Below are 23,016 nucleotides of genomic sequence, written 5' to 3'. Positions count from 1 at the left end.
AATGACACAAGTTTTGTAAGATTGGTTTTATATTTTGACATTGTGTGCATGACACTCAGTATCATTTGCAGCTGCATAGATCTGAGAGGGAGGCCCCTTCTTGCATCGATACCATTCATTTCTCAGTAACTTTTTTGTGTTTTTCTTGGGGTTTTTTCAGTTTCAATTTTAAAAAGTAAATTTTTATAGACACGTTGTTGTTGTTTTTTTTGCTTCTGTTGACATATTAACCCAAGATGTCTGATAGCATCCAATATTTCACAAGAAATTATTACAAATAAGATCAAATTAGATAAACGTTTATTGATCCCCAGCGGAGAAATGTGGTTGTTGTCGCCGCTTATAGCAATAAATACAACAGATAGATAAGAACAAAAAATATATATATATAGATATGGAGCTATAATACTAAAAGAAATGGAAGCAATGTACTATTGATGTACTATTCATCTGGCTACTCTCCGGTCACAACTTTGGTGTAGGATAAAGTCCCAACGGTCTCCTTGTACCCATGAAGGCTGTACGACAAGACCTAATCAGAACCTCAGTCTAAAGGCAGGTACGATCTCAAGATATTAGAAGGCCTTACTTGATCCCCTTCCCGGCTGATCCCTGTAAGGGCGACATGCCACACGCCATTTCCTCCCGTGGATGACACCAAAATAAAATCTTTATTGGGCGTCTCTGTGTCTTCACCTCCCCCCACCCCTCTCACCCATCCATCCATCTGTGGAACAGAGGAATGACTCTCATGGACTCCCTCTTTGTGAGGAATTTGCTCAGCTGCAGATTAGATTTTCTGGAATCTGCAATATCAATGACACTTTAGGCAGCTGTGTTAAACGGCAGGGCATGGTGTGTGTGTGTGTGTGCGTGTGTGTGTGTGTGTGAGAGTGTGTGTGTGTACGCGTGTGCATGTGTGTGATCAGCTTGCTTTGTAAAGCCGCCGCTCGCTTATTGCATTTCCCCTGAGCCTGTGACTCATTAATCAAATATTCATACATCCCCTGTAAATACATGGAGAACACAGTCGACCCTCAGATCGCTCTGTGCCCCCCAGCACAAATGCTCTTTCATGTTTCTGTCAAAAATCCCAAATGTCCCATCCCCTCCCTTCGCATCCCTCCTGTCCATTCGATCCGTCTTCTTCCTTTCCATCTTCCAAAGCAGAAGAATGTCGCTGTGGATTCTTTGCTCTTGCATATTTAATGTTCCCGCTCTGTCCACACGGCCAGTTGCCCAGCCACAAAAAAAAAAAAAAAAAAATGACAAACACACAGATCAGACAGGGGATCTTAATGATGCCATTATGTGCTTTGCCATTGCTTCTCCATGGTAGAGAAGAGAACAGACGAGGGATTCTTCCTCTCTCTGTCCATCCATCCTCACCCCTGCCCTGGTTCCCCCTCAGACGGGACAGTTCCCTCCTTTAAAAAGCACAGCTCATCATAATACAAGAATTTGTATTGTACAGGAAAACAGTCCGGCATAGCTCAAACTAAGGGGGCAACAGACAGATTATCCATGGTAACAGAGCTTTGCACACAAGGATATTTTCTTTTCCTCCACAGAGGAACACAATTGCTGCCAGTGTCACTGGGTCACATTTTTTTCCGGTTCCTGGTTAATGGGCTGTAGAGATGGTTAGCACGTACGATTAGTTTTAATCTGCTACATTTGACTGGGAGAGAAAGGGATTGAATACATTTCAACACACCACTGAGGTTTGTATCTAGCACCAAAAATGAAGCAAACAATTTTTTGGGGGGGGTTTGTATTCTTCCAGAGTCACTGTAAAATTCTTCAGGTGGACACAAAAGAAGCAGGACGAGATAAGAAGGTGAAATATTGACTTTATGCAGCTTTTGTGTCGGGAAGTGTTAAAACACAACAGATACATTTAATACGTGTTATGTTATTGCTATGCAAACAAATGTAGGAAAGCACATGAGGGAGACTCAACAGTCTGAACGCTCAAGTGTTTTTGAACCGACAAATCAAAGTGTGAGATGGACTTTTGTAACATGTTGTGGTGCATTTCTTCCCTCAAGAGTTTGTTAATGTGAAAGTTCAACGTGAGAAAAGATTTTTACTCACCCACTGCTGGAGAATAGAAGTGGGATGAAAAGCAGGAAATATATTAAGGAACACAACATGAAATGTTACAAAATCTCCTTTGTATGAAAAAAATCTTTTGCGAGAACGCTGAAATAATTGGCTGAAGTTGTGAGTTGGACCTGAAATATACAAGTTATAAAATAGATTTGGACATTTAATATGGCATTTCCTGATGCTGCCATCCCTTTTACAAACTCTTGTCGCCACTGGTCACTTTCTCTGGGATGCACAGCACAGTCAAAACTCATAGCACTCAAAAACACACAACGATAAACAGTCATATTATATCGCACAACACCATCATATATTATCTAAGACAAAGAAAGAAATGTTGGCACATTTATGAAGTCTCCTTGAAAGCACGTGTCTCAAATGCTTCTGTTGTTGAGGTGTTTCAGTCATAAAGAATTGATGAAATGTTTTTGGCAAAGAAGTTTGGAAAAGTTGCTCGTCTCTGCCTGTCTTCAGAGAGCTCTTGTTTCATACAAGCAAGGATTTCCCAGAACTGTTAGGCAAATACTACCTCCACCTAAAAAGTTCTGTTTAAAAACTGGAGGAGGGAAGATTTTAAACAACATGTAACACTGATGTCAGCCTTGAATTCACAAAGTCCCTCTATGGGCGAGTGTTGAACTGGACCGGGTGATCATTTATCATCAAATCTCTTTTACACTTATTCAACATGGAAAAAAAAAAAAAAAATCCTCCACCAATTCTTTGTGCTGATAAAGTCCCTATTACCTACGAAAATACAAATAATGGTGCAAAGTGATCTGTCTCCCTTAATGCTCGTCTTTGCTAAATGAGTGTATGAAAAATGATCGGTCATTAAATTCAGGAGAGCACCAACAAATGTCCCATGGCTTCCTGACAAAATATTCAGTGCCAGGCAACAGCCAGAAGTCTCAACATTTCCTGACATTTTTCTTTTAAATTTCCCCGCTAAAGTTTCCAGGAAGTATAGCGTCTATTAATGCAGTTTTAAAAAGTTCCATAAACCTCCCTCTCCATCCCAACAGCTTCATACGTGAGGCTTTGGATATCGAACAGTTTAATTCATTGAAAGAGGGCGTTTAAACCGGGCTGTCAAAGCAGCACAAAGTCCCCAGCGGTGGTGACCGTTCTCCGCGGGTCGCGGAGGAAGGGCCATTCCCTCTTCTCGGGGGTCAGGCCTGCCGACAGGTCGTAATCTCTGCCGTGACCTTGCACGAAAGTGAACGCCGGGTATTTCTCCTTCACTGATGGCTGCAGCACCTGGAACAACAACAGATCAAGTGTTTTTGAGAGCTTTGCTTTGAATTTCAAGTCTTAACGTAACATAACAAGAGGCATCCTCTCTCTCAGGATGCAAATTACATTCATTTGACGACACAGACAGAAGTCCTCCAAGCAGAGGCATGATAAGTGTAAGGAGGGAAGACTGGTTTACAACAGCTACCCAACATAGTGACTGGTGTTAGAAGCAGAGGAAGAATGAAGTCAGATTCATGGCTAAATGGTGCCACCTACTGGTCAGCTAATATAAGACTGACACGCACATTTGCAACGACACTAAACAATAACTAAACAGTACTGTAGTAACAAAATAAAAATTAGAATAGTGTTTGTAAAATGACTAATAAAATTGTGACATTTCCGGAGTGATTTCTAGGTGTCCTGTGTTTCACCACCTTCGACAGCTCTTGCTGGATCCTCTCATAGTCTTGAGCACTTCTGGAATAGAAGCCGATGGTGCAGCTCGGGTCCATCTTACTGAAAGGCATCTTCTTCGGTGAGGGGCAATGATATGACTACACAAAAATAGAAGAAAATACGTCTGAAAATATTCATCAAGCCGAAGGGCCGGGTAACTGCGGGGTCTACGTACACTCCATGACACCGTGAACACGGAATAAGATGTATTCTGCATCATGTGATGAATGACATCCTATTTATCTGCTGTCACAGCATCCATAAATTTACAACTCTGATGTGTTGTCACATTGTATACCACGGCATGCAAAGGCATAAAACAAAGTTGCTACATAGGGCTGTGTGCTGATTTTTATGTATGGGTCCTGAAATATTAAGGCTCATGCTGCCCAATCCTGTATTTGCCGTATTTCTCTTAAGTGGCAGCTTCACTTATCTGAGCGGCAAATAAATCAGCAGATCGGGACTCTGTAATTGGGCCGAGTGCTGCTTGAAGATTCATACCCTTAAGTACTAACAGAAACTATTAAATTCACATTACTGGGGGGCCCCAGTCAGCTCGTCTGTGTAATTTCACATTACCTGGAGAGGGAAATCGCCGCTGCTGACATCCACAAAAGACTGACAGTAATGAGGGTCCATGTAAATCAAGCTGTCATCTGCAAGGACAAAACAAAAGACAAGTTATTCAAAAACATCAAATTATTACAAAAACGCGCTTCTCTCCAATTTCTATGCAGAGTAGCTCAAAGTCACCCGCTTGGCCTACTGTTAGGCTTGTGTGCGTCAAATATGCCTCCCAGAAGGTTGTTGCTTTTTAATATCCACCGGGGTGGATTAAATTCTGCATAATCAGATGCGTTTGTACAAGCACATTCTTTACACCCACAAAAAGGAGGTTGTCATTTAATTTTTGTGTGGGGGAATTACTTTTACAAACACGCAATTATATTCGACCATTTGCATATGATAAATGCAGCGCTGAGCCACGCCTTGGCAGGGAGAATGTATTGCTTGTCATTTAGACATCATCCACCACTGTATTTCAAATTGGTAAAATGTAAATGCGTAAATATTGACTGCCAAGATGTACAACTGAAGGTTCCTCCTAGCTCCTGAAGGTGATGAAGAGTGGCTCACTTTGGGAGCCCGGATGAAATTTAATGCATGCCTCCTATGGAAATCAATTACAGCTCACAACTTGGGAGGTTTACTTGTGATGAATGGGTGAGGCTTTGATGGGTCAGAGAGAATAAAGTAAGCCCTGCTTCACTCGCCTCCATCTCCACTCCTCTCCGTTTTCCCCACGCAAACAGGAATACATTAACTCACTTTGTCTCTTCACGTAAGAAGGGTATATTATGCAAAATAATTTGCTCTCTCTGTGTGTGTGTTTTCTCGGTTTTCCATTACACTAACACTAACCTTGAAATCCTACGAAATAGCAGGCCTGTTTGGGCTTCCCTCCAATGATTCCTATGCAGTAGTCCAGACTCAGTATGCTCTAAATGAACAGAGAAGGACAGGACAGACAAGCACACAGCACATCTGACTGGGAGCCGAAATACTTTCATTTGAATTCTGCCTAGAAATGTTTCATTTCAATGATTAAACCAGATATGTTAAACACACAGTGACCACTTCCTATTTACAGTATTTGACTTTAACCCTGTAAAATCTTTAAGCAGCTTTCTTATTAAAGTAGAAGGTGAAGGTAAAGTAGAGTGTGCATCAACCACCCAGACCTCGATGTGTGTCTCACCTTTGCAAAGTCAAAATACTCAGGGTTTGTCTTCTCCCCTCCGAGCCTCACAGGGATGAGGATGACGACGGCCCGGTTGTCTGGCGAGGTGGGGGCAGACCCTGGTTGGTCGTTCTGCGGTAGAGGCGGGGCGTCTGACGTGCTGCCGGAGGCCTGCCCCGCTCCCGGTGCCCCGTGGCAATCGACGACATCAGCGCTGTACACTGTGAAGGATCGATAACCCAAAGGTCAGATGGAGGTTGTTTTGTCTGTTTCTGCATCTGCCCCCGTTTATCTGTAAATCCATTCTGTCTGTTCGTCAGGCCTTCGGGCAGTCAGTCCTGTCTTTTTGTTGCATTCCTGGTTTTTGAACTAAAATGAAGTGACTTTTAAAAAGGTCACCCCGACATATGAATATTTTATCATTCAGCTAATATGATGTTGTAGGTTTCCCATATGGTCTAGCGGTCAGGATTCCTGGTTTTCACCCAGGCGGCCCGGGTTCAACTCCCGGTATGGGAACAAGCACATTAGTTATTATCTGAGCCAAAAAAAAAGCTACATTTATCTGTGCCAGCACTGGAGAGTGGAGACTGCACCCCTACCCTACTGTAGGGGGGAACACACTGTCTTGGTTGTATTTCTTTAAACAAATCAAAAGTATTGGATGCTTGTTTTGGCATTAAAATGGCTACATCCCCGCAAAAGATTACAAAAATAAAATAAATATTTATCAAAACTTGCTAATTGTACCACGTAGGTTGCAGCTCAGATATTTGTTGTTGTTGTAGTTTCCTGTTGTGACGAGGATTTTGTAAATGGAAACCCACAGATACCAGAAGTGGAGGAAGAATATCGACTGAAGCAGCCGGTTTACACTAAAGTTCTACATCCAGTGAGTCAACCTAAAAAAAAACTGTCCAGCTGTCAACCAATGTCTTCAGTTGCACATGCTCAGTACAGTCTACCTCATACGTTCAAAATACACACTTTACATGTTATGTTTATTGTTATGTTTTGCTCATTTTATATCGATATATTTTTTACATTTATATTATATTCATTATTGTAGTTAAGTTTAATATTAACCGGAACAGAAAGAATACCGAATGAGAATTTTTTTTTTTCTTTGTTCAGCGACAATAAAACCCGTGAATCTTTAAAAATAATTCCCTTCATTTTAAACCATACACCAAAGATCTCCACTCATTTCCATCCTTATTCTTGAAATGGCAATATAAATGTTTCTTTTTTTCTTCTCCTTTTTCTGGTTAATTCTTTGCCCCTGATAGATGATTTTATATTTTCTCCATATCCCGTCCAGTACTACACGCAGCATTCATGTTAATTCCATCAGGGCTGCAACTAACAGTTCTTTTCTTTACCAGGTAATATGTCTGTTATTTTTTAGAATAAATTGATTAATTGTTTTAATGTCTCAGTGTCAGAAAAGGAGTATAAAATGTCCCAGTTTCAAAGAGCACAAGTTAATGTCTCCATATTTCAAAGTACATTCATATATAAACAAAGATAATCTGAAAATCCTCACGTTGAAAAGTATTTTTGCTCAACAAACAATTGTCAACATTTTTGACAATTGCATTTTTGTTGATTACCATTTGATTAATCAAATCATAATTTCAGGCTTCAATTCCATCATGTGCATTGTGTTGCACAAGTCAGAGTCCCTCTCAATAGTTCGGTTTGTTCTTTATACCCCACTTCCAACACACCAGGACACCCGCTCTCCCACAAACAGCTATCTTCTGCTGTTGAGAAGACAAACATGAATCAACACTCAAGTTATTGAAGTTCAGAAGAGGTCGGAGTGGGAGGTTATAGATTTGGAATGGATGTGTTTGTTGGGGAATAGACACAACGAGACTCCTGTCACCGCTCTAAGCAGCTCCGGTCTCACGGCGGCAGAGAGATGGTGGAAAGAGAAGGGTCCGCTCGGGCGCCGTGCCCAGTATCCTGCTTTATCAACAGCAGGCTCATCTTTCATACCTGTGCAGTCCTGGGAGACGTAGGCAGTTATACCCGCCAAGCCAGGGTCCATCGCCTCCTCGACAGCTTTCCTAAGAGAAAGAGAGAGGAGAAGAAGACAAGGAGAAGGGAGTGAGGAAGGGGAAGTTTACATCTGGAGGTCATGCTAATTAGACATCAGGGCTTTCTACATTACTTTATCGTAACCAGTACAGTAATATTACTTATTTAATGATATGCTGATCTGTGCCTCTTCATAAAGACATTTTTGCAACTAAATATTTAAATAAGTAATGAGCATCTTTACTAATAGCCATACACATTATTGAGTTAATAAAAGGGTTTGGACTGTCAGCTGGTGTGGTCACTAGCTTATACACATTTAATTTGATCTATATGATGTTTATGCTGTTCATACAATTTCAGAGTTAATTGACTATGCTGATAACGTACAAACTCCTGCAATCTTTTAGGCCTTACATTTTCATTTTACGCAATTAAATGATCTTCATGTTGTATTTTTTTATATATCATACTGTATATGTTTTGTTTTGCTACAGTTTCACTGAGTATTGAAATGTTTAACTGGTTAATTGATAGAAAGAAAATGTACTTGAATTCAATGATTATGTATAGTTATTAATGAGGTCAAAAATAACACTTTTAACGTTTTATATCATCATAAATATTCCTAAATTATAGATCCAATGAAAATGCCGGACCAAAAAAAGTCATCAGTGAGTAAGTCTTAATTGTTCCCGAAACAATACTAAACCATTAGTGATTTATTATTATGATAAAGGACAGAGATGGGGTGAATATGACATGTGACATGTAAAACTTTCAAAAACTGCAGTTACTCACAGATCAAACTTTGACTTACTTGAGGATGTGTGCCACCACAGCTGGTCCGTACCAGTCCCCGGCCTGCTTCCCCATTGTCAGGCCTAAGCGGATGAGCCTGTGGAGGCCCAGTTGAGCCATGGGGTTGTCTCCAAACCAGGACACCAGAGTGCGGTGGTACATCTCCTTCAAGTGTGCGTCCGCCTCCTCTGCAGACCCCGTGGCCCTGGCTTGAGGTGGCGGCTGTGACCCCTGATCGGAGGGCTGGGGGGAACCTTGCAGAGATGCCTCCAGAGAGGCCACCAGCCGCTTCGCCGCAGTGGTAGTAAACGTCTCCGTGTCTAACGGCTGGAGGGTCGTTGCCTCGGACCAGGTCCAGTCTGTGGACGAACACATCATGTGTAAAACGTCAGCTTTAATCCACGTTAGACACCAAAAGCAAGATGAAAGTAGAAATTCGCCAATGTATACAAATGTTACGGCAATCTGTTGGAGTTCATTCTGTGGACACAAATTTCAACGAGACTATTTGACACATTTCTTGCAAAATCTTGTTATATTTATTTTTAGATGATTGAGGCCAATGGAAATATCACCAATCAATACAACAATTTGAGATGAATACATAACATTTATCCCCATTTATGATGCGCTCAAATAGAAGACGCTACTGACACTTTTTCAAAAGCCAATAGGATAAAATAGGCTTAAAACTACAATTTTTTTATTTTTATTTTGAGGCATTATGGAGCAAAACAAATGTAATAACTGAAACATGACAACACAGAGAACAGATTAACAAATCATATATCACACCTTATTTGTAGTATAGGCTAAAGATTATAAGAAAAGCCTACAGGCTTTTAAAACCTGGTTTCAGTAATGCCAAATGAAGATGAAATTCTCTCTCTGAGACTCTCTGATCTTGATCACTTAACACATCAAACGTCCATTCAGAGCATTAAGAACAAAAAGTCATTCAGACCTTGAAATTAAAAAGGTTTTTGCCTTAAAGACCCTGAATGTCGTGTGCTTCCGTAAAAGAATAGGTGTCATTCTGTTCAATTATAAGTTTGAGTGTCCCAGTATTTCAATTTTACAGAGCCTTAGCCTTACAAACAGGGTGGGAGCTAAAGGCGGAGAGAATGGGAGTGGCCCGGGCTATAAAATGGACCAGAGTGGAGTCTAAGGCATTAACAAAATGACCTTGATTCAAAGTGAATCAAAGTGAAATTGATCAATAAATATCCTGAAGTGGCCATTAGTCACTTTATAGAGAAATATTTCATTAGCGACATATTTTAGATTTGACAGAGGGACAAGTTTTAAATATTGTTTTCTAAATGGCTGCATTAAACCTGCAGTCGTCTCATTATGTAGACCCATTAAAGTCCGGGGCACTTGAGAGACAATAGATCTCACAAAGATATGAGGAACTCACTCATTTCAATGCCTTTTGTAACAACTAAATAAAACGTTCTGTTTCAGGCTGAAAATGAGGAAACTCTGCAAACTGAAAACAAGTGTTGCTTCCTGCTTTGAAAAACAGATGCTGAACTGAAATTAAATAAATATGAGGTACATTATTTGCATATACTGCATTTCAGCAGCTTACTCCACCTCATTTAGGTTGCTATATTATTAAATATAGATTTTTATTTTTTTTATATTAGCAGGGCTTATTTCCACGTTCAAATACACAAATTTCAGAAATTAACACTTAGAAGCAGCAAGATGTAACCAGCCTTCTCTTTTATTCTAACGGCGGCTGTAAAATAAGAGGGGAGCGATATTAATTCCCTTTTTCAAAACTAAAGCTTCCCAGCTAATCAGATCAGCCAACCTCTATCCATAAGCACTCTTCTTCGGCCAAGAGGCCCCAACTTTTTATTGTCTATATAGACTAACTTTTTCCATTGGTTGCACTGGTATGCCCAGAATTTTTCACCATGCCTGTTGGCCCCACAATAATATATTTTTGTCCCTTCCTATACACATTAGTGATTTATTAAGACATTATGTTAGTGATTGATGAATCAACAACTTTTTCTTTGACAGTATTTTTACAGCGCAGTAGTTTGCCTTCAGCCCCCGACATGAATAAATGGTCCGCCCCTGCTCTGAATGATCTGAAACTAAAACAGTGAAATTCTGAACAGTTAAGATGATGCTCTGACCATTTCAGATTGAATTTATGAAGCCATTTGCGTATGATTTAGTTAACTCTGTGTGTGGGCGGAAAGAGAGTTGGTAAGATAAAATATGCAGGATAGCTTTTATGTAACAATACAGTGTTTCTGTGCCCACCCCTTCTCCCCAAAAGCGATTCCAGATGAACTGCGACACTAAAATGCCCCAAATGTGCACTGGTGCGACCAATGAAACTGTTTAGTCACACTGGCTGCTATGTGTGACCCCGTGTCGAGAGATTAAAATGCCCAGAATTCTGAAAAATATTTTGCAAAACTTTTGTGAAGATGCAAAAGAATTTTGTATTGTCTTCTCACCCTTGAGCCACAGCTATATTATAGCTCCCGGCATTTTTTTTTTTTTTTTTTTCCCCCCCATCTATTCTTGTCAAACATCTAATTGGATCACTGCAAGGGGACTTTACTGTAGCTCAGTCATTCGTTTGCCTCACCTCTGCCCAAGAAGTGCAGAATCAGTGCCTGAGCCAGCATCATCTGCCCGGCCCTCAGCATGCAGCCCCAGCCGCAGTCGGAGGTCAGGGCGCTGCCTGGCAGGGGAGGGAACTCCTCCCTGTAAGTCAGCCACACGCGGGACGCAAAATCGCTCCGGAAAGCTTCCACGTCCCCCATAACGAAGTCCTCATCAGAGGCTTCGTAACAGGCCTCAGAAACACTGTCATCATCTGAAGCAAAGAGTGGACAAGTGATTGTCAGGACACATTCCTATTTCTATTTTTGGCCTCATGTAGAAGCTTCTGTCTCATGTCAAGGTGCATGGTGGACATTTTCTGTTGTTATTATTATTATTAACATGCATCAAGACATAGTGTAAAAATATTTTCCAGCTGCTTTACTGACCAAAATAGTTGTGAATGATGTTTACGCCCAACAAGGTGCAAAGTGCCTCTCTTATTAATCACTACGGAGACAATGATTTAGAGGCCAGACACAAATTATTACTGGTACTGAAGCAGTTAGTTGTCATTATTCTTGGTCTATTCAATCACATGCATGCATCTATGAGAATGTGGTTACAGAGAAGTCAGTCAGGGTGTAAGTGTGTAATTTATATGTCTGTGTTTTGTGTGTGTGTGTGTGTGCGTGTGTGTGTGTGTGCTTCATACCTTCAACCTTAAAGTGGTAACATTTACCCAGAAGCAACACTGGGGAGTTTCTACTGAATGAGGTCTTTGATTTTAGAGCCCAACCTAAGACAAACAAGACAACATACGATGGTTTGGTTAGCGGACTCTAAAGTACCCTATTTACTCAGCTGACTGGCACACCTGCTGTGCAACACTCAGCATTTAAAAGTCTCCCCACCACATAGTACTGTTGTTCTTCTTGTTACATGCAAATCAGAGTGTGTTTAAAAAATAATAATAAAAAAAAAAAAAAAGATCAGAAAGTTTTTGTCGCAAACAAACCGCAGTGTGGACAGAGTGACAAAGAACTATTTTAAGGACTGACTCAGTAGCAGGAGGCTCATGTTTTTTTTATTTGTGTTGCTCTCCGTGTTCAGAGTTTCTTATTGGTGAATTCTGTATTTCAATTGTGCACATTTCAATTCAGGCTGCTAATTCATATTTTGTCAAGAAAACACGGTTTTGGAATAAATGGACAGGTCCAAACAGCACAGCAGTGATGCGTGAGAGCAGTAAGTGGACACGGAGGGCTAAGCGTGGGTGGCAGGGCTGTGTGTGTGTGTGTGTGTGTGTGTGTGTGTGTGTGTGTGAGTGTGTGTGTGTGTGAGAGAGAGAGAGAGAGAGAGAGAGAGAGAGAGAGAGAGTGTGTTGGCCTCAAACAAATTACTTACTGTACTTCACATTGTGCCACACTGACAGGAACTTTGTCTTCAATTTTTCCACCTCGTCGCTCCCTTTACTCTCCATTTGGACCAGCGAGGGAGGGAACCCATTCCCACACAGCATACAAACCTGGCACGCACGCACGCACACGCACATACATACACACACACACACACACACACACACACACACACGCACGCACACAGACAGACAGTTAAGTGTAGCAGCGTCACTTTACTACGAAACACTACAACTAACAGAGAGCTCGTCGTTACCTTCGAGCTTCTTCTGTCCAGCTTTGCGTCACTCACAGACGCGATGGAGCTCCGTCTTCGAGTTTAAACCACACATTGTGTTATAAAGATCATTTAACCCACGGTGCATCCTCCATAACCTGCAGTGTAACTTCGCAGTCCCCCCGTGTTTACACTTTGAGGAAGTGGAACAGCGATGTCAGGTGATCTCGCGGTGTTTCCGCCGGGAAACAGGAAGACGAGAGAGAGGGGGGGGGGCTCGAATTGAAAGTCAGGGTAGCCCAAACGGGCGGGGTTTAACGCGCTTACCGACCACTGATCTTTTATTGATACTCCTGTGTAATTATTTTTGGACAAACCAAGCGCTCTCTGTTGTACAACGCGCAGGGCGTGTAATTAAGTATTAATAATCACATGCTGATAATCACTTTTAATTAACTTTTCCCACTTCATTGTTGTTTTTAACAAAGACATGTTAAATAACTATTTCCATCAGGATCTATCAGCTGGAGGTGGAGCTACTTTATATACTATAGTACTTTATATCCAGGGACAGCAGATGAATCTGCAGGGTTATGAGATAATTACTAGTAGTGGAGTGAAGAAAAAATAAAGTTCTCATTCACAAATCTGAGTCAGTTTTTGGACTTTTCTCTAATCTTGGATTTTTTTTTTTTTTGGTGAGATATTGAATCATTTGAACATTTACTAAAAATAAAACCACGTGAGAAGTTTAAAAGGAATAATCACTATTTGGTGCAGCCGATAACAAGTCATATAAGTCTCAAATGTGACCCTGACAACATAATGCCTTGTGCCACCTGCCAGGAGGCAAACATTTTTAAACCACTGATTTAATCTTCAAGGAAGTGCTGTATTTTAAAAGCGTTTTATCCATTCTGTCAAATCTTCATCTTTAAAGTAACTAAAGCTGTCAAATGTAGGAATAATAAATGCAATGGAGTAAAAATAGTTACTTTCCACTACTGCTTTACTTAAATAAAAATTTTCAGCACATTTGTTTACTTGTAATAGAAAATTTACAGTGTAATATCAGTACTCAAATAAAGGATATAAGTAATTTATCTACCACTGAAATTACCCCACCCATTAAATAACATCTTTAAATGTAATGTTTTCTCAAATGCCAGTGCGTAATTTGGGTGTGTTCTGTTGCGCCGCGTTACAGTCATTACGGTAAAGGCTCCATTCTCCGGTTTTCCCGTTTTCCCTGTGGCCGTAAGTGAGTGACTGGAAAGCGGAGTCTGTGCGCCTCCTGCCCGCCTCCTGCCTTGCCTGGGAAGGAACCTCGCTCAAGCGCACCAGCGGCCACCGCCATGGCTGAACGCCGCGCCTTCGCCCAAAAAATCAGCAGGTAAAGGAACTCGAGACCCCGAGCGAAAACGCGCAGCGAAGCGCGCCGTCGCCGTCACCAGCGGGTCGCCCTCGGCCCCACCGCGGAGGGACCCGGAGCAGCAGCAGCAGCAGCAGCAGCAGCAGGCCCGGCAGCCTGGCTGCTCCGAGCTAGCCGCTCCGTTAGCTGTTAACGGGGAAAGATGCTCAGACGCACCCAAGACAAGACAGCTGACTCCGTTAGCTGCTTACTCCCCCCCCTTTTTTTTTTTTTTCTTTTTTTTTTTCCCCCACTCGCTGCTAACAAAGGGGCCATACCGTTGTAATAATGACCGTATCCTGGCTAGAGAGGAGTTATGTGTTGTAATAATGATCCGTACCGAAAGGGACTGCTGTAAATTGGAAACCGTTCATTTTGGACAGCTAGCTGTAGCGAACGATGGGGAGGAGTGAGGAGTGAGGAGGAGGTGGGGAGGGAGGGAGGGCAGCTCGGTGCCACTGGGAGAGATGCGACTGAACTTTGTTTGAGCTGGTGCGTCAAGATGGACCTCAATGGAAAAGGAGAGATCATACTAGGGGAACAAAAGCCTCCCTCAGCTGCTATCAAACACCGATATCCTAATCTCACCCCCCACCCTCCCCCCCGCCGCCCCTCAGACAGATCAAAGTAATCTCTTTAACAAAGGGCTTTGTGCGAGCTGTCAAATACCATCATCCCAGTCAGTGTCTAGACGGATAGATGGATAAATAGATAATAAATATCAACACAGACATATTTAATCAATGTTATTGCCGAGCAGTTAATGCACAGACATCCGAGTCCTTCTAGGGATTGTTGGATCGAGTACAGTATATATTATACCTGCCTGCTTGCTGGTTCACCTTTTCTCTGTGCCCGCACCTCCACTGGATGAAATACGAATTTACGCCCCTCTGGACAGTTTATCATGATCATCAGAGAAGAAGCACAAAAAAAAGAAAAAAAAAACTGTAGACAAATACAAAAGACCATGCATTTGTTCTTCAGTGGTTTTTCCTTTCCTATATCATAATAGAAGGTTATTCTGAAAACTGGTTGATCTAGTTGAACCGAATGTATTTTACTATAGATTTGAATATCGGTATGTTTGATGGAGTTGTACCTGCACGGTCTCGTCTGTGTTGATGTCGAGGCTGAAGGCGTATGAATCTAACTCCCGTTAATCGAAATTCCTAAGTGATTATGGGATTTTTTTTTTTTCTATTGATTTGTGCAGACTAGACGTTCTCTCTGCATGGCAGGTTATTCAGACTGCATGATTCAGAGAGTCCGAGTTGTTATTGTGGTTATTGTATCCGATTATTGTCTTTGTTATACTGCATTCACTGTTTATATCTAGTCTATATAAAGTCTGTATAAATATAGGTTGGGAAATAGTTTACTGTATTCTCCCAGACTTTTAGGCCAGTGGACATTGTTTATCATGGTGCAATTATTCATCTGGTGGAAGACAAAGATTCCCTTTTGCAACTGTTGCATGCTGAGTCTTAGTAGAGGAAGTTCGTTAGCTTGTGTCTCAAGTGACAAATTTAGTCACCAAACAGCTTTGTCCAGATGTTTCCAATCACAGCCTCAGTTGAATGCTTTGATCATATAATGATCCTTAGTTGCTGCCAGTTTGTATTTGGTCCTGGGAGTTGTTGCTTTTTTTTTTTTTTTACCATCTGCCTGTTTGCTTAATGAAGTTATTCCTCTGTGCAGTGACCAGTGCTAAGTAAAGGTCTGCTGAGAGGCATTGGGGAGGACTGTGGAATGTTTTTGTCCGTTCAGCCTTGCTGCTTTTCTCCAGCAGCGGTGACAGCACTGCACTGCAGAGGCCACTGGATCTCTACTACAAAGCACTGTCATGCTCATCTTCAGCTTTCAAGCCGGATCTTGCAGTTGTTGTTGTTTTTTTTTTTTTTACCTTCCTGCGTAAAATGATATTCGTGACTTCTGTTTTGCAGCTTTGTCTAAGCCCGAAAGGTTCACATCGTTTGTCTCCAGTGTATTTAATGATGGAAGTTAGCCGTGTGACGGCTTTGGAGAACCAGACGTTTGTGATGACCTTGCTGACTGACTCGCAGCTAATCTTTGCTCTTCGTTACTGTAATCATGACCAAAAGTTTAAAGTAACCTTCAAACGAGCGTTGAAACGTGCCGTTAAGAGTGGAGAGTGGAGAGAGTCAGGTACAGTGGACCGTTTGTTGGTTATGAGGAAAAGTGTAATGATAAACACAGTTAATCATGACCGTAGACCCTCATAGCCTGTGTGCCACCTGTGTAACATAACCTTGAGTCTTTTGTGTGAGTGTAGCCTTTTTCCTTGGTTCTAATTTGTTATTTGTTTGTGTCACTTTGGGCTACTTGCTGCGTTGTTGTTTTGTTCAAGGTAAAGGTCTCTGAGTGGTTTTGGTGGTTGCTGTGATTTAAAGGACCTTCATATGTGTGTTGCCACAGCACCAAGAGCTTTGTGCTGACCACTGGGGTCCAGGGATTTTTTATTTGTTCCTCTCCTCACTGTCTGGGTGTAACATATGATGCTGTCTGAGGTGACACAGTGAAGCTATGAACTGAGACAGAGAGAGAGAGAGAGAGCCTTTAAAGGATAAGAACTATTATCGCCAGTGTTAATTAGCCTCGTCTATGACGTTCCAGTCAATTGCTTTAAGTGTTGCTTCAGGCTGTTAAGTGTACATTTGCACACCCATCAGCATGTATGAGTCTGTTTCCTACCTTTGAATTGATTTTACTCGACAAGCAGTAAGGTTTTCTGGACAATAAGGTTGCTTATGATTGAAATCACAAGATAACTCACTTATTGCGGAAACAACTTTATTAGAGTTATCGCAGTTTGATATTTAAATTAATATTTCAATCAAGCTAAATGTTAAATATTACTTAAGCTTGAAGGTTAGAGGCTCTAAACAATTTAGAGTTTGTTTTTGGTTCAATGGGACAATACCATCCACGATAATGGTGTGTATCTTGTGTTACGTTGTTGGTATCGTGGCACCACTATTGTGATTTTGCAAGTGTTCTTTTGAAACTCACACAGGCATGTTTGTTTCACCGTGCACACATTTGAAATTTGAAAAGGTCCCCAGTTGGAATTGAACAATGGACTCTAACGCTGCAAGTAACAGTTATTTTTTTATTATCGATTTGTGAATAATCCATTAGTTGTTTGCTCTTTTAAAAGTTCAGAAAATGGCCGAAAAATTCAACCAGTGTTTCAAAAGCTGAAGATGCCGGCTAAAATGTAAAACAGTCCACAAGCAAAATCATGTAAATTCAGTTTTATGCAGGATGAAAGGAAACAGAAAATATTCATCTTAAAAATGCTGAATTTAAGCATTTTTTTCTTTAAAAAAATGCTGATTAATCAACTATAATAATAGTTGCCGATAATTTTCTTATCTTATAACTAATCAATTAATTGCCTAATGATTGCAGCTGTAATGGACACAAACTCATATGACTATTTATCCTTTTTAGGGGGTTATGCCTCTATTCGGCTACACGGGTATCAGAGTGTCAAACATAACACAGTATAATGATTATTATAATAATAATAATTGATTATAATGCATTGTTTATGTTTGCAGGACTGTGGCAGCGGAGGTTAGGAAGCAGATCGCTGGCCAGTATGGGGGCTCTCCACAACTCTTCAAAAACCTCAACGTTGGGACGACAACGAGCAACACGGTGAGTAGTCTGAGAGACCCACTGATTGTTTATGTAACCGGTTTTCAGTTTACAGCCGACTTTCTCTGGTCTTTAAACATCTTGTCATTTGTTATTAGACTCTGGTTTTTAGAGAAACCAGACGCCTTAACTAGAATTTCCCCCGGAGAAAGACGGTTTCTTGGCCATGTGTATAAAACTGCAGACAGGAAAAGTGTTGGGATAATTACCCGTAGTAACAGACTACATTTTAACCAACCTAAATCAGAACGCCAGTGTCTCTCCTCTTAACAGCAAAGATACTGTTTTTTTTTTTTTTCCCCATTTGCCTTAACAAGATTCTGGTGTCATCTATCTATTATTGAAATTAAGTAAACTCACACTGGTGTTTTGGGTTGCAGTGCACACTGGAGGTCTGAATTCGATTTTCAGATTTGTGTAAGTGTGCGACAACATTACAACCTGAGACCAAGTTGTAATTTTCTGTTGAGTTTGCGGCTATAATAGATGGCTTCACATCTGTTGTTAAAGTCTTGCTAAGTACCACAAGGAATATCCATTGATGGGCCTGTCGGACACACCCAGTCTCTGCTGCAGTATTTCTAAGGTTAGTTGTGTTCAGCTTCAGACTGAATGTTTGTTAAAGGGACAGTGCCAATTGACGCTAAGCACCCCTGAGCCCTAACACCAGCAGACACTCCCCCTTCCCCTCCTTAGTTAGGCTACAGCTGGTTCTTAATTAAGCTGTGAAAGGTATTTGTGTTCAAATTCCTCAAGAGGGAGAAGTAGAGACAAACACAGGCACTCATTCACACTTAGGATGAACCTGCTGAAACAGATTCCCCGCCGGGTTCCTCATTTTAGAAGCCGACTAAGACCCATGAACCCATTAGCTCACGCTTGAAGGAGCACACTTGATAAGCTGGTTACTTCTATCAGCTTGAGGACATTTCGAAGCATTAGTCCAAATCGCAGATGCATCTTTCTCAGAATCGATTTTCATATTTAAAATTAAAGATGATCCATAAGCTAGAACTGCTCCCTTCACAGAAATCACAGAAACGACCTCATACTTTAAACCTGTTGTGTATGTGCACGGTGCAGAGTAATAAAATGACTAATAACCCATAACTCTGGTACTTTCCTCAGAGGCTGCTGGGGGAATCAGTCCCCCTAAAAGCGTTTACTAATAAGCAGAGACTTTCAGACTTCACCAACACATTCATGGACAGTAAAACGAAGAAGTTGTGCCGACAGGAGAAGTGCACAGCTTTCTTCACAGCTAATTATCTATCCGCCATCCCTCTGATCTCTCCCTGTCACTCCGTCTCGTCGCTCACCAGGTTCCCCTCACGGAGGCGGTGGAGCCGGTGGATTTTGAGGAGTACCTCATCACTCACCCTCCCATCGTTGAGTCCGGTCCCCTGAGAGATCTGATTGAGTTTCCCCCAGATGATATCGAGGTCATTTACACACCGAGGGAGTGTCGCACAGTAGTACAAGCGGTCCCCGAGGAAGGGTGAGGGTGATGTTGTATGGGATGCAAATTATTTCTATAAAACAGTTCAAATCTATCTTTTTTTTTTTTTTTTTTTTTATCAAATCTACTAATGACATTAGTACATTTAGATTTAAATATATTTTAGTAAATAAATAGATAAAGTAAATAAGTATATAATAAAGTAATGAATAAAAAGTAAAGCTTAAATACATAGTGAAATTTATAAATAAAGCTGACAGCACTTTTCTCTATTTGCTTATTGATTGATTGATTCCACATTCAATGTTCATTTTCTAACTTTCCAACTATGATTTACTTGACAGCAAGACGTTATCATGTGCCCAAGTTAGCATCTTGGAATTGTTTATCTTTTCGTCTTTCCTGGCTGCCGTGTATTGGATACTGCACAAAGGAAGTTTCATATGGAAAGGATAATACAACCTACGTTCCACGATTGTAATCACTGACACGGAGGCGAAGCACTCTGGTGGCCTAACCACCATCCCAACTCCAAGCTATTTAGCAGAAGCTGTGTTTACCGATCGTTTAAAAGAAAGACAATCAACCCCTACGTCAAAGGTGAATGGTTAAACTGTCTGGACACTAAAAGTTAATAAAAAAAAAAATAATTCAGAGGTGTGTGGACTTAATGTTATTACTTACTGTAGCTCTGGCTCTTGGTATTTCAGAAGAGGTGGCATAAACACTGCAGCTGTAGTCTTAGTCTAGTAGCCTCCTATCTGTATTCACTTCTACTAATGCACCGCTGTTAAAGTAAAGCTGGTTTGATTGACCGAGCCTGTCTGGCTGCAGGGACACCGACGCTCATGTCAGAGACTGCGTCAGATCCTACACAGAAGACTGGGCCGTCGTCAACAGAAAGTAAGACTTCACTCTGTGGAAATATTTCCATTTTTTGTGGATGAGCACTGATATTGTTAAGTTAATGACCTAAATGACGTTTCTCCCTCAGATATCACAAGCTTGGGACGGGCTTCAACCCCAACACTCTGGACAAACAGAAGGAGCGGCAGAAAGGTCTGCCCAAACAAGTGTTTGAGGCTGATGAGATGCCCGACAGCAGCAGCTACCAGGACGACCAGGTAACAAATTTTTCAGTTGTAAAAAAAAAATGACCCAACTGCTCGAATATGTGTGTAGTTACTCTTTAGCTACCGGGTGTCATGAGGACCCCGAGCAGCCCTGACTCTTTCTCCTATTTTGTCTGAAATGTAACTGTCGTCCCTGTCGGAGTGATTTCGCTCTCTGATTTGTCTTCATGTTGTCTGTTTTTTCTTTTTTTCCTTTTCTTTTTTAGGATGACCTAAAGCGGCGGTCGATGTCTATAGATGACACCCCACGGGGCAGCTGGGCCTGCAGCATCTTTGACTTGAAGAACTCCCTCCCTGATGCCCTCCTCCCCCACCTCCTCGACCGTGCCCCCAATGAGGAGATTGACCGGCACAACGAAGAGCAGCGCAAAAATAACCGCCACCGCGAGCTCTTTGCTCTGCACCCTGCCCTTGATGAGGTACAGTACACCCCGTTACCTATCCTGAAACCTTGTTCTGCTAGTCAGTGTGACTTTTAGCATTTTTGTGGACCATTCAATCTTTGTGTTTAAAACTGGCCTCAGGTTGTCAGCAACTTTCACATTTTTCTATGTGATCTTCCGTGTGGATGTGTAGGAGGAGCCCATTGAGCGCCACTGTGTGCCTGAAGTACCTAAAGAACACTTTGGCCAGAGGCTACTCGTCAAGTGCTTGTCCTTGAAGTAAGTGGTGGACAGTCAAAAAAAAAAAAAAGAAGAAGAAAAAGAAAGAAAATCCATGTAGGTCTTTTATTTAACTGCAGCTTTCTGCTGACCCGCTCCTTTTTCTCTCCCCCTTGAAGGTTCGAGATCGAAATTGAACCCATATTTGCTAGTTTGGCCTTATACGATGTCAAGGAAAAGAAAAAGGTAAGCTGTTATGCTTTCCTCAGTACCTCCTCAGCCCTGAGTTGTTGGGTCACTTCTGCAAGCCATTAAAGTTGTTGGGAGGCCAAAACGAATTTGATAAGTGGACTATAACATTTTATGTTGTGGGCCTGTTGTGCGTTTTGGGAATGCAGTTAAATCATACGCTAGAACTATGTATCTATCTGAAGAAACCCATCTAGTGCTGCTTCTTCCGGCTCCCCTTTAGCTAACAAACACTAGAGGGTAGCAGTTGCCTGGATGAGTAGATCTCTTGTATATATATATATTGCTCCTCCACAGGTGGCTCATTTCTCACTGAAATGTTACCATGTTTGTAAGCAAGAAATCCAGTTGCGGTAACACAGCCAATCACCCAGAAATAATGACTGAATGATAATAGTTGTGTGTGTAGTCATGATTTCATTTGTTATTTATTTGGATCAAATAATATTAATGACCCGTTTGTATGCGTCTCTCAGATATCGGAGAACTTCTTCTTTGACCTAAACTCGGAGCAGACGAAAGGGATGCTGCGTCCGCACATTCAGACCGCAGCCATCTCCACGCTGGCACGCTCCGCCGTGTTCTCCATCACCTACCCCTCCCAGGACGTCTTCCTAGTCATCAAGGTGAAACAGTTGTCTTCTCAATTCTGCAAATACATAATAAAGTAATAATACTTTATTGCCTTTGAAGTTATAGGACGGTGATTATAAAATGATTGTTTAAGTGGTGGTGCAAACAAAATGCATCCAATAAACCACAGCTTAATGTACTGTAGCTTAACAGATGATTCAGTCTCCGGACTGTTTCTGCAGTAAAGACATCAGGAACTGCTTTCAACTCGTTTTCGCTTGTCATTTCTGTTTTTTTTGTTGGCAGCAAAACACATTATACAAGCCATCAGAAGCTCCTGTAGATTTGGATTTGTAGTGCTGACTTACTGTGAAAAGAAAGACTATAAATGGACTCGGAAGAAACCCGCCAGCCGGGCAACATTAAGGCTTGAAGCGGTTCATAATGTGATACTCTGTGGAGGAGAAATTGTTACACTGTCAGATCAAAAAGAACGTTTCACGTTGTGACAGGCCTTGAATAGAATACAACCTCCATTTGTCAAACAGAACAGCACTTAGAATACTATTAAAAAAAACACTATTTGACAGTCAGCCTTTGTCCCGTGTGGTCACCTGGTGGCTGCATGTGAGCGTATTTACTGAAAACTGTGTGCTTTGTCAACAGCTGGAAAAGGTACTGCAGCAGGGTGACATCGGAGAGTGTGCTGAGCCCTACATGGTCTTCAAAGAGTCAGATGCCGCCAAGGTATGATCAGTGTGAATTAAATGTTCGTCTCAGATGGATTATAATAACACTGAAACATGATGTTTTAAGTTGACATGCGTTGGCTCTTTAGCTGCATATTCAGTTGTAAAACTGCATCCGTTTCCCTGCGTTATACCTCACTTTATCACCTATATGGTGCACAGTATATAAACTTCTTTTTTGGTGAATGAATCAAATTTGAAATAATATAGGATATAAGCTGTGTTTAATAACTTGCGGATACGACTAACTTAACATATGTATTTTCTTTATAGAACAAGGAGAAGCTGGAGAAGCTTCGCGGTCAGTCAGAGCAGTTCTGCCAGCGGCTGGGCCGCTACCGAATGCCCTTCGCGTGGACCGCCATCCATCTAATGAACATCGTTAACAGTGCTGGCAGTCTTGAAAGAGATACAGAGCTGGAGATGAGCCTCTCAGGTCTGACCTTCTCTTTTAACACATGCTTTTGGACTGTAAATGTCTACGTGGACTATTTATCTCAATGTCGTCATCACCACTCAACTTGGGAAATAAAAAAAACC

General features: G+C 41.4%; 2 protein-coding genes and 1 non-coding gene across 23 annotated transcripts in view; 2 read left to right on the top strand and 1 right to left on the bottom strand.

Moving 5' to 3' along the window:
* Window positions 1–1,836: 1,836 nt before the first annotated feature.
* atg4c (autophagy related 4C, cysteine peptidase) lies at window positions 1,837–13,960 on the bottom strand. 2 transcript variants are annotated; one of them, XM_069153159.1, is made up of 11 exons: window positions 12,653–13,960; window positions 12,386–12,506; window positions 11,694–11,777; window positions 11,022–11,252; window positions 8,421–8,760; window positions 7,559–7,629; window positions 5,573–5,775; window positions 5,236–5,314; window positions 4,393–4,469; window positions 3,789–3,908; window positions 1,837–3,372 (listed from the first exon to the last, which is right to left on the bottom strand). In XM_069153159.1, exons 2-11 carry the CDS (start codon window positions 12,498–12,500, stop codon window positions 3,205–3,207), a joined length of 1,488 nt encoding a protein of 495 aa, XP_069009260.1. In that variant the 5' UTR covers window positions 12,501–12,506; window positions 12,653–13,960; the 3' UTR covers window positions 1,837–3,204. The 2 variants fall into 2 exon arrangements, with proteins under 2 accessions (XP_069009260.1, XP_069009261.1); XM_069153160.1 differs by lacking the exons at window positions 11,022–11,252; window positions 11,694–11,777.
* Window positions 6,002–6,073, top strand: trnae-uuc (transfer RNA glutamic acid (anticodon UUC)). Its single transcript has one exon. It is a non-coding gene; the product is annotated as a tRNA-Glu (tRNA).
* The window catches only part of dock7 (dedicator of cytokinesis 7), a 47,072-nt gene continuing 37,907 nt past the window's right edge, over window positions 13,852–23,016 (top strand). For 17 of the 20 annotated variants that reach the window (XM_069153147.1, XM_069153145.1, XM_069153143.1 and 14 more), the window contains exons 1-11: window positions 13,852–14,006; window positions 17,612–17,711; window positions 19,034–19,209; window positions 20,005–20,073; window positions 20,165–20,294; window positions 20,510–20,722; window positions 20,880–20,965; window positions 21,085–21,151; window positions 21,631–21,780; window positions 22,394–22,474; window positions 22,750–22,912. In XM_069153147.1, the coding sequence (XP_069009248.1) occupies window positions 13,969–14,006; window positions 17,612–17,711; window positions 19,034–19,209; window positions 20,005–20,073; window positions 20,165–20,294; window positions 20,510–20,722; window positions 20,880–20,965; window positions 21,085–21,151; window positions 21,631–21,780; window positions 22,394–22,474; window positions 22,750–22,912 (1,273 nt within the window). In that variant the 5' untranslated portion in view covers window positions 13,852–13,968. The remainder of the gene's footprint in view (window positions 14,007–17,611; window positions 17,712–19,033; window positions 19,210–20,004; window positions 20,074–20,164; window positions 20,295–20,509; window positions 20,723–20,879; window positions 20,966–21,084; window positions 21,152–21,630; window positions 21,781–22,393; window positions 22,475–22,749; window positions 22,913–23,016) is intronic. The other 3 variants (XM_069153150.1, XM_069153149.1, XM_069153146.1) reach the window with 1 other exon arrangement.

This window comes from Embiotoca jacksoni, unplaced genomic scaffold, assembly GCF_022577435.1.
Source record: "Embiotoca jacksoni isolate LCO1_2020_lvr unplaced genomic scaffold, fEmbJac1.0.p SCAF_19, whole genome shotgun sequence".
In the NCBI taxonomy this organism is placed as follows: domain Eukaryota; kingdom Metazoa; phylum Chordata; class Actinopteri; family Embiotocidae; genus Embiotoca; species Embiotoca jacksoni.
This window is presented reverse-complemented; position numbering and strand designations above follow the sequence as displayed.